This window comes from Tigriopus californicus, chromosome 10 (assembly GCF_007210705.1).
Source record: "Tigriopus californicus strain San Diego chromosome 10, Tcal_SD_v2.1, whole genome shotgun sequence".
Lineage (NCBI taxonomy): Eukaryota > Metazoa > Arthropoda > Copepoda > Harpacticoida > Harpacticidae > Tigriopus > Tigriopus californicus.
This window is the reverse complement of record NC_081449.1, coordinates 4,819,753-4,833,112: the sequence shown is the minus strand read 5'-3', so window position 1 is coordinate 4,833,112 and position 13,360 is coordinate 4,819,753. Positions and strand designations below refer to the sequence as shown.

General features: G+C 41.1%; 2 protein-coding genes and 1 long non-coding RNA gene across 7 annotated transcripts; 1 reads left to right on the top strand and 2 right to left on the bottom strand.

The window, feature by feature from the left end:
- Nucleotides 1-6: 6 nt before the first annotated feature.
- On the top strand, nt 7-7,041 carry LOC131888285 (uncharacterized). The gene is made up of 2 exons (XR_009374090.1): nt 7-348; nt 6,682-7,041. It is a non-coding gene; the product is annotated as an uncharacterized LOC131888285 (long non-coding RNA).
- LOC131888283 (uncharacterized) lies at nt 3,253-6,618 on the bottom strand. The gene is made up of 4 exons (XM_059237098.1): nt 5,386-6,618; nt 5,135-5,312; nt 4,493-4,831; nt 3,253-4,424 (listed from the first exon to the last, which is right to left on the bottom strand). The coding sequence occupies exons 1-4, from the start codon at nt 6,318-6,320 to the stop codon at nt 3,951-3,953; spliced, it is 1,926 nt and encodes a 641-aa protein (XP_059093081.1). The 5' UTR covers nt 6,321-6,618; the 3' UTR covers nt 3,253-3,950.
- On the bottom strand, nt 6,843-9,903 carry LOC131888284 (sodium-dependent glucose transporter 1-like). 5 transcript variants are annotated; one of them, XM_059237104.1, is made up of 6 exons: nt 9,608-9,902; nt 9,291-9,532; nt 8,870-9,179; nt 8,575-8,811; nt 7,334-7,505; nt 6,843-6,979 (listed from the first exon to the last, which is right to left on the bottom strand). In XM_059237104.1, exons 1-5 carry the CDS (start codon nt 9,765-9,767, stop codon nt 7,471-7,473), a joined length of 984 nt encoding a protein of 327 aa, XP_059093087.1. In that variant the 5' UTR covers nt 9,768-9,902; the 3' UTR covers nt 6,843-6,979; nt 7,334-7,470. The 5 variants fall into 5 exon arrangements, with proteins under 5 accessions (XP_059093087.1, XP_059093084.1, XP_059093086.1 ...); XM_059237101.1 differs by having other exon boundaries at nt 8,372-8,811; nt 9,608-9,898; XM_059237102.1 differs by lacking the exons at nt 6,843-6,979; nt 7,334-7,505 and adding exons at nt 7,570-7,982; nt 8,372-8,446 and having other exon boundaries at nt 8,532-8,811; nt 9,608-9,896.
- Nucleotides 9,904-13,360: the final 3,457 nt, after the last annotated feature.

Genomic DNA, 13,360 nt, shown 5'->3' with positions numbered 1-13,360 from the left:
AATTGTTGTCCAGAAAGGTGTTCCTGACACTCAATGCCACCTACGGGAGTGAAAATTGGATCTGGACCCAAGATGGGACCCTAACTCATACTAGCAAAGGAGTCCAGAGGTACATTACCAAGTGCCAACCAACTGGGATCCAGGGGAGTTTGGGCAAAGGAAGTTTGGCCACCCAAACTGGTCAAATCTTAACCCTCTGGATTTACATATGTGGATCATTGTGGAGCCCAAGGCCTGTTCCGTCTACCACAACATCATTTGAGAATGAGTGGAACAACCTGTCCTCATTCACCCTGAGGAGGGTCCGCTCCAAGTTCTGTTCCCGTGTGGAGCGGAGTATGTATTGCCGTATGTATTTGAAAAGAAGTAACAGTATTGACCGTTAAAGCAATTCACTATCATGAAGTATTAATTTTCTCAAATCATTTGGAATCTAGAAGCAATTCAAGATTAGTTGAAAATTTAACCCTACGTATGGGACATACGGTATTGGAATTGTAGTGTAAATTGTATCTACAAACATTTTCATAAGGTAAAATTGGTTGAGTTTTTGAGGTAGAAAGCTTGACATATTCTTGTTCACGTCACTTTTTCCATAAAATGTGTTGAGTAAAAACGTAAGGCTTACAAGGTTTTCTCATCTCTCGTTTTGATCGATGTTGTTTCAAGATCACGTTATTCTAATAAGCTCTTATGTTTCTTGTTCAATACCATTCTATCTGTGAGTAATTGACTATTTCAATTGGAAAAAAACATGTGGTTTTCAATTAGAAAAGCACAAGTACAAAATCATAAAAATGCGTTTGGAAATGAATTTGGACTATTGAGATGATGGTAATATACTTAATGGAAAAGCTTTTTCAAATCCTTCATTCTTCAAACGTACAAGCTTCAGTTTCCTCAAATATGCATTGCTATGGGCTTTTCTTTTTGTCGAAATGATCCATTTGATGGTCTTTTTAGTAGTCACTAGGCCATACAATTCGCAGCTATGGCGTCAAAATTCATTACAATTCTCTATCCTACTCTTTATCAACGCGTTATAGGACTAGTTGGATATCTTGTGTTGAAGAGCATTGAATTAGAATTAGAGCAAATTTGATCCCTCTACTTCGCTTCCCAACCCATTGATTTTTTCATGATTCTCTTTCGTTTTTGGGGTGAAATGATCTTTTCCAAGACAGTTTGTCGTTTAAATATATATACACCAAAGAATTTGATCAAGGTTTTCTCAGGCCTCGACCCAATCTCTCCAGTTTGCCCACGGTTGCTTAACAAACTGAGATATGTAACAATTTGGTCTTTTCTAGATTGATCCTAAGTTTATTTGCTCTAAAACAATGAACCAGAACACCAAACCATGAACTGCATTCCTCTTGCGCAAGCGCACTATTGTCGTCAAACCTGGTGGTTTCTAGTGGTGTCATATTTGGAAGACCATTTACCAAAAAATGACACATCCCTAGATCAGATGGTTTTAGTTTCTGAGGAAGTTTGCTCCACTCTAGTAATCTGTGAATATGTTCCAAAGGGTTGGGCACAAGCTAAGATTTCCAAGTAAAGGAAGCAATTGTTCATGGAGAGTTGGATGCTAGCAAAAAGGTTTCAAGGCAAACTGAATTTGAGTCCAGTAGTTGTGATTAGCCGTCCAAGAAAGCTGGATTTGATTCAAGATAGAATTAAGGCCTTCATTGACAATAATCAGTTCAAAAGGGAAAGTAGAGAAGGCCTTTTTTATCTTATGCAAACTCTAAGAGAAAGATGAAACACCCTGTTGGGCCTTTTGAGGTTGATGGGGAAGCCATTAGTAATGTAGAGGCTATGGCTAGACATAGACATGCTATGCGGTCAGTTCTCGAGTGTGTTTTCAACCCCACTGATTTTAAAAGCAACAGCTTCTTGTTCTAATGACGAGTCCGTTGAGATTGATGACGTTAGCCAATTTGAGCGTTTAGATGATCTTGTAGTCACAGATCAAGATGCGTTAAAGGCCATCAGGGACTTGAGATTCCCGAGCTCTCCTGATCCTTAAGGTATGTATCTCTCTTATATTGGCTAGCAAGGCTGGAACTGTATGTACAGTGTTCAGAGAAGGTTCGAAAGGTATCTGATACTGTGTCTTCAAAAGCATCTACGAGCTTTGACCCCACCCCAGGATTTAGGGTCAATTCTAGCGACCGTAGAAGCTTAATGTGCGGTTTTTGCGATTCATGACATTAAATATTAGAAAAACAATGCCTTTGAATTAAAATTTCACAATTGGTATAGCTTAAAATGATTTTCATTGTTCAAACTGTGGCAATCACGAACACCGGCTTTGGCTTTAAAAGCGTTTGGTTTTGTGAGTGTAAAAATGGGTCTTGATTGAAAGTTGAAATATGAAAAGATCAAAAACAAATTTTCTCGCTCATGCTTTGATAACAGCAACCAGTATTGTCACAATGTGGGAAACTCATCTCTTAGAGGGGAAATATCATATCCAAAGTAAAGAAACATTTTCCCAGTTGCAACCACCTACACCAACACACAAATACACAAGCTAGAATGCGAATGAATAACAAAATGCCCTTCTAAGAATGCTTTTCAGTCAAATACAAAGACCTCTAGCGACTCAGAAAAGGAAAGCTATAGGCGTAAAGTCTTCCATTAAAATCGTGAGCTAACAACGAAGCCGGAACCAAGATTTTGATTCAAGCTTTCCAAAAAAATTGGTTACAAACTGAATCGAGTTCAAATTTCATTCGTTAAATGTCGTTGGGAAATCCCGCGCTCATTTGTCTGCAAAAAGAATACAAGATACTTCAATTATTCAAATTGAGGAAAACCCCAAATCCAGATTGCGACATAAGAGTTTTGACCTTTATGGAAAAATTCCATCATTAACGATTCTTTAAATCAAGATCTCCATTGCCGGATCCTTGCCTTGTTGAATCGAATTTTCTAGCCTTTTTTCAACCCTTGAAACGTTGCTTTATAATCATACATTCTGAATTCATCGAAGGGGTCTACTTCAAGAATAGAGTTTGAAGATCAAGCATGAAGCACTTGCTATTGACTGAGAGTAAAATGCTAAATTTTCTTTTCTTTTATTTGTTCAAGCTCTTTTAACTTGCTCTGGACTTGCACTTCAACTCTATGCTTAACAAGTGTTCTCATTGAATGAGCAAAACACTTGTTGTTGGCGCCAATGATGATATTGATCGAGTCTACCTGAAAAAAATGCATTCTGTCAATATGCAGCAGACGACATGATAAAAGAGATAAAATTGCATTTATTTTTCTTTCAGTACTGTAATGTACAGTACACCTTATTTCCTGTGAAGCATGGGTAGGATTGAAGCGAGATTTTAAAATTCAATATCGACATGGAACAAATAGGAACTACTTACTGATACCATATTACAGATACACCTAAACAAACGTAACTCATTTTTTCAACAATGAGAATTCACAGCCAAGTACATAATTTTGGTTGTTGAACAATGGAACGCTCACATGGAATTTGTTGGGATGCTTTTTTTTGTCAATTGGTTGCATTTCTCGAATTACCGTGTCAATTTGAATAGAAATAATTCCCAAAGGATGCTCGGATTTCATCATGGATCGGGAAAGAATTTGTGAGGGATTACAGAATTTTCAAGCGAAATTGAGGATCCAATCGATATTTCGACCATCTTCCAGAGAGAGAGAGAGAGAGAGACATTCATTCATTTGAAGAATAGCTCCCGAAATCTTTCAAGTACACGAAAGAAAGTGGGCGTAACGGATTGGGAAAGGGGGCCGACAAGCAAAAAGCGGGAGAAAGAGGTTTGTAAAGCTTTCGAACCAAATCAACCGCTAGTTCGTTCAACACATTCAAGAATTCACAACGAGAACACAATTTGATTTCTATTCAAAAGGTGTGATGTCACTTGGAACATGATTTCTACATCAGTAGAAAGTAGTGTAGCCTAAATCGGATAAGGAGGCGGTTGGCCGCCCCCATTTGGAGGGTAGATAGGGTAAGGAGGGGCAGTATTGTCCGAGTTACCACCGTTGTATCCTGGGTTATAAGCGGGTTGGCCGGGCGGGTACGGAGTGTTATTCATGCCATTGCTATTAGGGTATAGCGGATCAGGGGGATACCCGCTCAAGGGCGGGGCATCCATCGGATAAGGAGGAATCTGGGTGGTGGGATTCGGTGGTGCCTCGTTGTAGTTCTCCATTTGAACCTCGGCAGCGGGGGCGTAGTTATCGTTGTTGCTTTTCTGATCGAACATGCCTCCGAACACTTCCTTCACCTTGTTGATGCAGACGCACAGACAAAGGCAACCGCAACAACAGCAAACCAGCATCACTATCAAGGCAATCGCACCCGCTCCTAGGGCGGCTTCACCCATTTCTTTGCGATTGTCGCGGACCACGCCCCGGTTATCCACTTGACGCTGAAAATATAAAACCGTTTTAGGGCCATTCATCGTAAAGCACCTCGCTTACATCTCGTCGCACTCACATCAAACCTTTGGGTTATTTGTCCAATTTCTTTGCAAAATGCCGCTTTAATGTCCTCAGCACTGGTATCGTTAATGTTGATCTTGGTCAAGCCACTATCCTGTAAGGTGTCGTTCACGGATATGTCGGTCAGGTTCTTATCCGGGAAAGCATCTAGAGTGTCATTGCTGAGCAAGTCGGGTGTGGGAGTCACTGGAGATGACAGATCGGATGATGTTGAGGGATTGGATGTGGTGGAAGTGCTAGCCGATGAAGTTTCTTCTGGAGCGCTTGTTATCGCCGACGGATTGTCCGAATCCAAGGCCATCACTTTCGGTTTGACTCCAGAACAATCCACATCCTAGAAAGCATATAGTTCCGTTAGTAGGTGAATAGTCACATGCGAATGCTCTTAAAAGGATCATTAAGTAGTTTTGAAACAATCTGGGCAAAACGGCATGAAAGGTTAGGACATTTTTGTCTGAAATGTTCTCCCCACTTTTCAGAAGTTCGTTTTGGGCCAATTTATGAAAGTCTCACTGGAGGGTGGCTCAAATTAAGGCAATTCATTCATTTAAAGTGACGGCCATCGAGCAATTACTCATGGTAAATGCCCCCTTGAGAGTAGTTGTCTTTCTATGAACACTTCGTTCTTGGAACTCACCATAAACACTTGACATTCTCCAGTATCCAGATTCCACCTCATATCATCTCGGCATGCGCAACGTGTGGTGTTAGTTGAGCAAACCATGTTCATATCCACTTTCCAACACTCTTTGTGTTCCGTGCACGATTTGTATGGATCGAATGAAGGTTGCCATCGCTCATTGAACTCATTTTGTCTGTGAAAATACAAAGAAACCAGAAATACAACTTTCTGGATATCAACACTAATATGAATTGAATATGACTTACTTCGTGTTGTAAACTGAATTAAAATTCTGATAGCACGACCCAAATCGAGCTTCATATCCCTCTCGACATCGGCAGATTCCCACGTCACAAAAGGCTTGCATTGGGCAGCCTCCCACACAATCATGGGCGTTCACTAAGATACTTTGTCCATGGATTCCATACGGCGAGTAGCCATAACCCATGCCATATCCACCATAACCCCCATATCCCCCGCCCATCATGGCCTTGTAGTACATCATGGTCTTGAACTGCTGGTATCGGTGATACACCGCCATTGCTCCAACCCCAGCCACGGCACCCCCAATGAATCCGGCCCCGGCCCCAAGACCAAAGGCCTTCTTGCCACCCGTGCCAAAAAGACCATTGCTCTGTTTGAAGCCACTGGGACTGTAGTACCCTCCTCCATAGTTGTTCCGACCGAAGCTTCCGTACGAATTGCCTCCGTAATTGTTCCCGTAGTTGGTACCATAGCCAGAATTGGAACCGCCATAATTGGGCTTGTTTCCATAGTTGTTATTGTTCCCATAACCGGGATTCCGATTCGAGTTGGGGTTGACAAAGCCCCCAGCCCCCAAATTACTACCCTGATTGGATCCCCCGCCTTGTTTGTTGGGATTCACAAATCCACCGCCACCCAGATAGGTTTGACCTCCCGATTGCGTTCCACCGGACTGTGTTCCACCAGAATTTCCTCCATACTGTTGCTTGGGATAAGAACCTCCGCCGGATGGAGTCTTGGGAGCAGGCTTGGGTTTGGATTTAAAAATGTTCTTGAAGCCATCGAAAAGACCACCACCTCCACCTCTGGAGGACGAAGACGAGCGGGACGAGGATCCACGACGTCCTCCTCCAGTTCTTCGACTCACCGAAGGTTCACTGAACAAAATGATAGCGATGACCACTATGGCCAAAGTCCACGAGTAAGACACCTTCATGATGCGACTAAGGGTTGGTCAATCGTTGTTCACTGGACAGCACTCATTGCTACGTTTTCGGTGTGTGTGTGGGTGTGTGTATGTGAGGATAATGCTGGAACCAGTGAAAACGGCACTGAAGATCACCTGGCATTAGTTGGCTAACGACTCAATGGCTGACGAATGACTTCTAGCTATGTACATGTACTCGCGTTACTCACGATACGGTTCTGGTGAGGCCGTTTGGCAGCCAGGATATTCCCCGTATCACTAATGGGGCGTTGATGTTTGCATGGAACTCGATTGGAACGTTGTAGACAAAATAGATTCAGCTGCACCAAGAAGACCTTCGACTTTCTCAATGATGTTCTCACCATTTCAGGGTACAAACCGTACAAACATGCCTCCTTGTCCCCTGTCAGAACAGCCCGATAGCACGCCAGTTCAGCCGGGAATGAATATGGGCAGAGGACTACGGAGAAACGGAGCTGATTCTCATTGAGGTGGAACAACTTGAACAACGCGGAACCCTATGTTTGTAATTACTTCCATTAATTGAAAGTTGTTGTTATATTTCACACATTTAGATGAGATTGATGGCTGATGATGAGACCTGTCGAAATTGTCGGCTTCGCAGAGGGGTCAGAGAAATCGATAGCTTTTTTTTGTTTTCCATGGGCCTGAAATAGAATGCTAATGATTGAGCTAGATAGAATGTGCCAGAACATCATCGTCTGCCACTTGATTAAGAAAGATTGAAGAGGACCAAAAACTCAATTCCTATATACGCAACTGTACATTCAGCTGGGCTACCCATATCAGACATGTTGGAGGTCAATTTCCTCGTAAAATATTATGAATGCAAATCTTTATTTATTAACTTTGTGATTTGTTCTTTGAGTGCAAGTTCCTTGCAGGTTATATCAGCAATCTATGGTTGAAACACGTCATTAACTTGCTACTGTCAAACTGCTAACAATTTAAGGTGAAGTTAAAGACAAAGATAAGAGTAGGTCAATCTCGGTCAATCATACCTTTTTTAAACAGCCTACACCGATTGCAATCCTAAAACACAAGGACAATCCGATAACTTTTCCATGGAACCATGTCTCATGTCCAGACGATTAGAAGTCTCTGGCCGACCAATCGAGGCGCTAGGTAACAAGTTTCGTCAGTCCCTTGGGATGTTGCGACTCTGAGATGACTCTATAATCGGAATCATCGAAATATAAAACGCAAAGGTTACCATCAAAACACTTGACAAAGCCACGACTTTATGCATTATTTATTGTTTAAAACTCATCAAAAAATAAGTTCAAAAGTGCACTAATTAGATGATGTCAGAAACAAATTCCACAGCTAGGTTTGGAACGCATAAAGAGAGATCTTTCTACCTTTCCGACCACTTCCGGTAATGAGGGTTTCGTCCATTTCATCAGCTAATTCAGTTACTACCCGTATATATTCTGGACCATCGTCCGTTTTATTCAGACCATCATTTTTGGGACCTTCCTTGAAATTTCGATGCAAATAACCCAGAAGCACAATCTGCATAATTACTATAAAAGAGTTTAAATGCCATAAGGCCATAGGACTGGAATATTTGAAGAGAAACCCCGAAATGACTGGTGTAAGAAGGCTACCCAAGGCACAACCAATCGAAATAACCGCAGATCTTGAACCCTAGAAGAAAAAAAATTAAGGTTAAGAATAATTGAAAAACATTTAATTGGTGAGAATAAATCTACAAATTTAAATAAACTATTACATAATATTCATTATGTGGAAACCTAAAAGTCAATAATAATTCATTTCGTAACTGACAGCGAATTTCGAATGCCAAACTCATAGCATGTGTTATCAACAATATGAATTGAGCTTGTGAGAAAAGAGTTGCATTTTCACAAATCATAGTATCTACCCCTTTATAGGAGCAATAAATTAAATCAAATGAACCATAGCTTAAGGCAGAAAATTACCATTGAACGAGTTTACGTTTTCCTCATATTTAAAGACGTTCAAAGAAGTATCATTTGTGCGGCATGAAAGAAAATTAGCATAGCACTACTTACCACAACATCCAAATATTTGGCTGCCCAAGAGTAAGCGGCTCCAAATTGCCAAGAAATAGCAAAGCCATAAACTCCCGCACATGAAACAAACAACAATTGAGATTTGGCGGCAAATATGGATGTAAACAGAGAGGCCGGAAAACATATGGCCAAAGATATCTTCAACATCAACTTAGGGGATCCGACATGTGCCACAAACATACCGATGAATCTTCCCAACATAAACCCGCCATTATATGACTTGTCCGTGATGACGGCTTCTGGCGGGGATAATTGCAGTGGGCCGCACAGGCCAAATGAAAACTGCATGGATTGGAATATTCTTTCACTGCCACACGACAAGGCGAAGAAAAGCATCAAAGGGATGAGGGACCTCAAATCCTCTGTAAAAGCTTCCTTCAGGTTTTTGGCTTGTTGAACAACTTTCAATTCCTCTTGAACTGAACTGATAAATAGAGGTTGAGAGAGCTAAAATAGGCAGAGCTCCGATGAACAAACCTGGCATTTGGTACGGAACGAAGGTCATCCCGAAATACAAGAGACTGGATGCCACTTGTAAGATCCCCAAAATCCAAAAGGGTTGATGGGATAGCCTTGAAGGAACATGGTGAGGTGGCTCGTGGGGAACTTGGTTCAAGTTCAAGGAGACTTTGGGAGGTGCCTCAATGGCGAGAGTCATATTGCTTGAGCAAATAGTGTCATTGGAAGGTAATGAATCCGTGAAATAGTGACCCATAAGCATGGGACCCAGTAAGAATCCCAATGAAACGGTAAAATGGTGTAGCATCACCAAGGATCGACTTTTCTTCTGAAAAATAAAAAAATAGTTGGAAAGAGTGAGCGATAAATTGTAGGTCCTTCAACCCGTCCAAAACTAGTCCTAACCTTGCCATTAAATATACAGCTTTATTGAACTTACTGGACCCAAAGTATAGACAAACATGCCTCCATTTCCCGTCATCCAATAGCCGGATATGATATTATTGAGAACCAAAAGTATGGATAAGTGTCCAAAGGATGGCGAGTAAGGCACGCATATGGTACAAAGGCCACTCAAGGCTGATCCGCAACCAAATATGACCATTTTCCACAATGGGTTAATGATGTATGGTTTGAACGTGAATGAGGCCATCAAGGATCCAATTATGGCACTCATGAAGCCTGTCAAGTAATTGGGACATGGATTTGGGTACAAATTGACTCTTTCACACATATACTCAAGCATGGAAGGCGTACTGATTGTCCACATGGATGAGATGGTATCGATTTCAACATCGAGCTGTTGCGCTAGAAAGGGTTGAGATGGGCCGAGAACTGTCATCAAGGCGTTGGCAAATATCATGGCGATATTGCTGACAACGGCAAAACAGAGGATCCATTTCGTCCCTGATTCCATTTTTACTTGGGTCTCGTCACATTATCAATTCACAGGAAGCACATCGTGTTTCACGACATATGTACCTTTGTACTGTATGTGTTGCATGTGTGGTCATATGAGTCAATCTCAATGTGTCAGGTCAGAAATCCTTGAACGTGGGAGAGCAAACCGATAACCGACAGGGGCCACTACACGGGCTCAATCCAGAGAGTGGTGCCATCTGGTAATGGAATGAAACCATCGAGCTAAAACCAAATGACTATGGAAGATTCGATTAGGCATGAAAGTAATGTCCGGTAATGTCATATCTAGAGTTTGCGCCGAATGACATAGATGGGATGGTTAGAAATCAGTAGGATCTGATTTAGAATTGGGAATTAGAACTGATGCTTTAACACATATTGCTCTTTGCGGGCAACTTCAGTGTCATTTTTTTGGGTTTAGACTTCATTGGAAGGTTGGTTTTCTTTTTCACTTTCTTGACTCTCACTTGAAGTTGCTTTTCAAATTTGGCGTTGGTTTCAATTTTCTAATTAAGAAACAGCCCTTCGAAGAAATTGACGAATTATATGATCGTCCTATTATTTTCTCAAGAACGAAAAAAGTCCTGAAAACTTTACATATAAAAAAACAATCATCAAATAGGCTTAAATCTTAGCAAGCAATGTTATGGAACTGTGAGCGGAATTCAGAGGTTTCTTTTTTTCATGGCAATATTCAAGAGTTTTGGTTATCAACGATGTGATGCAACAATAAACACTTTCTGTCCCTTTTCAGTTTCGAATTTATCTTCAAAGCACTTCGAAATAAATGCTTCATGAACCGCAAATTGATTGCTTTAACTAATTCAATCGGCCGAAAGAGCTGAAGAATTACGAAATGTAGAGCAGTGCGCAATCCAAGCCCTTTGTTTATGTCGCCAACCTAAAACATTTTTGTCGATAGCCCACATTGAATCCATTTCCTGGCATTTGCATCATTTTTACTGCCCTTGCTTTTACATTCCTGATTCTATGGTGATTCGCTAAACGTAAAAACTCTCTGAAAGACGGGACTGATCGACATTAAGCATCTGTGAATTTGAAAGATTCTTCCACGTAGACAAAGGAAACGTTGGTGGACGACATAAACCTTTGTGATCTTCGGAGGAGTCACGAACACGATTGGTAAGGTCTCAGGGCCCTTTGGACTCTGCCTTTGACCTTTTCCACTCAAACTGAATGCAACATGTCGACAATCAACCCTCGGCGTGGCATTTAAAAATCATTGAATCAGGGCTCTCCGTCAGAAGGAGAGCATTCCTAACGTCAAGTATTCCCTTGATAGAGTTCGATTCGAGTCAATCGCACGGCCGAGCATTGGTTTATTACCATAGGTGGGCAGGGAGCGCTTCACCGTAATAACATGGAGATAGATTAATGATATATTTTTGACAAGTTGCTCAATCAAAGAGTAGTATGGTTTAGCTTACTTTCATCATTGAATCACTTTGCAAGTGAAAACAATAAGTAAAAAGGACAATATTGACTTTTTTTGCACCTTTTTGACCATAACTAGCAGACAATCAAGAGGAATTAACGAATACGATGATCAGCCGTTCAAAAGTCATTTTTGGTAGTGTTTCGCACCAACTTTAAACTTATACATTGACAAAACAAATATTTTGTTCCTTTCACTAAATCATCCCGATAACCATATTTTTCGCCAACATCACCCACCCATGCAATTTTTTGATATGCGTGATACTTTTTTTTTGAAGATTGACCGATTTTAGTGAACTTTGGAGAGATCCGTCTTGTCCAGAAAAGGATCTCCTGGTTGAATGAATCAGTCGGAAAGTTGAGCATCCGGAACGAACGGACGGTAGAACTGTTCGCATGAAACTAACTTTCAAGAGTTGTTATTACATAACCAAGCCATGCCAAACAGGGAGAGAAGATGATAATAATAAACAGACCACAGTCTGCGCTTCTTGACAATTTGTTTCATTTCTTCTTTTGTCTCAGGTAAATTGAAGTCATTGACATTTTAGTTCGTTTGCCGATACTTTGTTCAATCCAACCAAGGGTCTTTGTGCGTTCAAAGTCGAGACTACACGGCGCTCTTCAGGCTTTCATTCACAAAATTAATTTACATTGGGCCAAAAACATCTGTTTGAACCAATTCAGCATGTTGTGCTCTGCACCATATTCAAACGACTTGACGCTGTCAAACCCTATTATTTGATACATTCTTGAAAGCACTAATAGCACCACTAATCCTATCCATCTCCTCTGGATACAAACCAAATATGTGGGCTTGGCTCCTTTTTGACGTGTCTCGTCAAATAACTACATAGCAGAAAGATTTTGAGGAGTACCTCAAGCCACTCATAACTGGTTGACTTCATTACGAGTTCGGTCGGTCAAACATTCCACCATGTTGCTCAGCATAAGAAAGGTGTGGTCTTGGTTGGGTTGGGCAATGGCAAGCTCTCCATTACCGGGCCTCTCTCTCACTGTCTCATATCCAACCCAAGGCTGGCTTTCCGTGCTCATCAGACCAGAGATCATCTCTCCATCCAGGATGAACGAACTTGTTTCCAACTTGCCTACTCATCGGGCATGCTCACTCATTCTATATGGACAAGGTACGACCATTGGTTTGAAGCGGGCTCTGCCACTCCCATCTGGGGTATGTGCATTGATGAGATTTGAAGGATCGGATTGCCCGGCCCAAGTTCATTTGAGACAGAATGGGGAATGTGAAGACGGGGACAACAAATTAACCCCCCAAAAGGCGGCACTGGTATTGCCTAGGAGAGCTATTGTTGTCCTATTACAATAGGTGAGTGGTTAGGCGTGGTCTTTGGCTGCACTAGGATCCAGTCGTAAATGCCTGAGGAGGATCTGATGATCGAATAAGTATCAGATGGCAAAGACTGAGAATCACCTTCTTTTAGTGGCTAATTCTCCTTAAAGCTAATTTTTTGGGATGGTTTGTGGTCCTTCAGCACTTGAGAACGAGAAACAGTTTTAGGGAAAACAAATTAATTGGCTTACGTTACAAAGTTACAATTGCTGTTTGGAAAAGTTATTGGTCCAAAATGTGCGTTATTGATTTAGATTCAATCGATGTCCGAAAATAGCGAACTACCATTTTCAATTCTTCAAAGTTATCTTCAAATTTCTTTGAGGCACAATGTGATGTCTTGTTTGATATTCTAAATTTTGGCTGGAAATGTTAAAGAAGTTCACATGCCATTGATAGATGCGTTGACACTGAATATTATTTAGAAATAGAGATGTATTTAAAACCTGTTGAGTTGTGATGATGTATGAACTTCTGCTTGTGGACAAGAACGCGATAGATCTCTCGCTAAGATGGCGACACAAATTCAAGTTACATCAAGCATCTGTCGTTGATAGAGGGCAATAATGATAGCTGGGACCCATCAAGGTACGGGACCTCAAAAATAAAGCCGTATTAGAAAATCGAGTTGGATAAAAGTTTCGCAAACTACCATAAATACCGTAAAATACCATAAAAAAGCTCGAAAGTGGGAATTGTGTTCATTTCAAAATCCCAAACACAGGTAGACTCATGGCACAATGAAATAACGTGAGATACAT

What these genes read in the sequence shown, in the direction of transcription:
- LOC131888283 (XM_059237098.1), bottom strand. Translation starts at nt 6,320, where the DNA reads ATGAAGGTGTCTTACTCGTGGACTTTGGCCATAGTGGTCATCGCTATC. An exon ending in GAGAATGTCAAGTGTTTATG is followed by an intron (nt 4,832 to 5,134) that starts GTGAGTTCCAAG and finishes TATGCTTTCTAG; the next exon opens with GATGTGGATTGTTCTGGAGT. An exon ending in AAATAACCCAAAGGTTTGAT is followed by an intron (nt 4,425 to 4,492) that starts GTGAGTGCGACG and finishes TTATATTTTCAG; the next exon opens with CGTCAAGTGGATAACCGGGG.
- LOC131888284 (XM_059237099.1), bottom strand. Translation starts at nt 9,767, where the DNA reads ATGGAATCAGGGACGAAATGGATCCTCTGTTTTGCCGTTGTCAGCAAT. An exon ending in TTGTCTATACTTTGGGTCCA is followed by an intron (nt 9,180 to 9,290) that starts GTAAGTTCAATA and finishes TTTATTTTTCAG; the next exon opens with AAGAAAAGTCGATCCTTGGT. An exon ending in CCAAATATTTGGATGTTGTG is followed by an intron (nt 7,983 to 8,371) that starts GTAAGTAGTGCT and finishes TTTTTCTTCTAG; the next exon opens with GGTTCAAGATCTGCGGTTAT.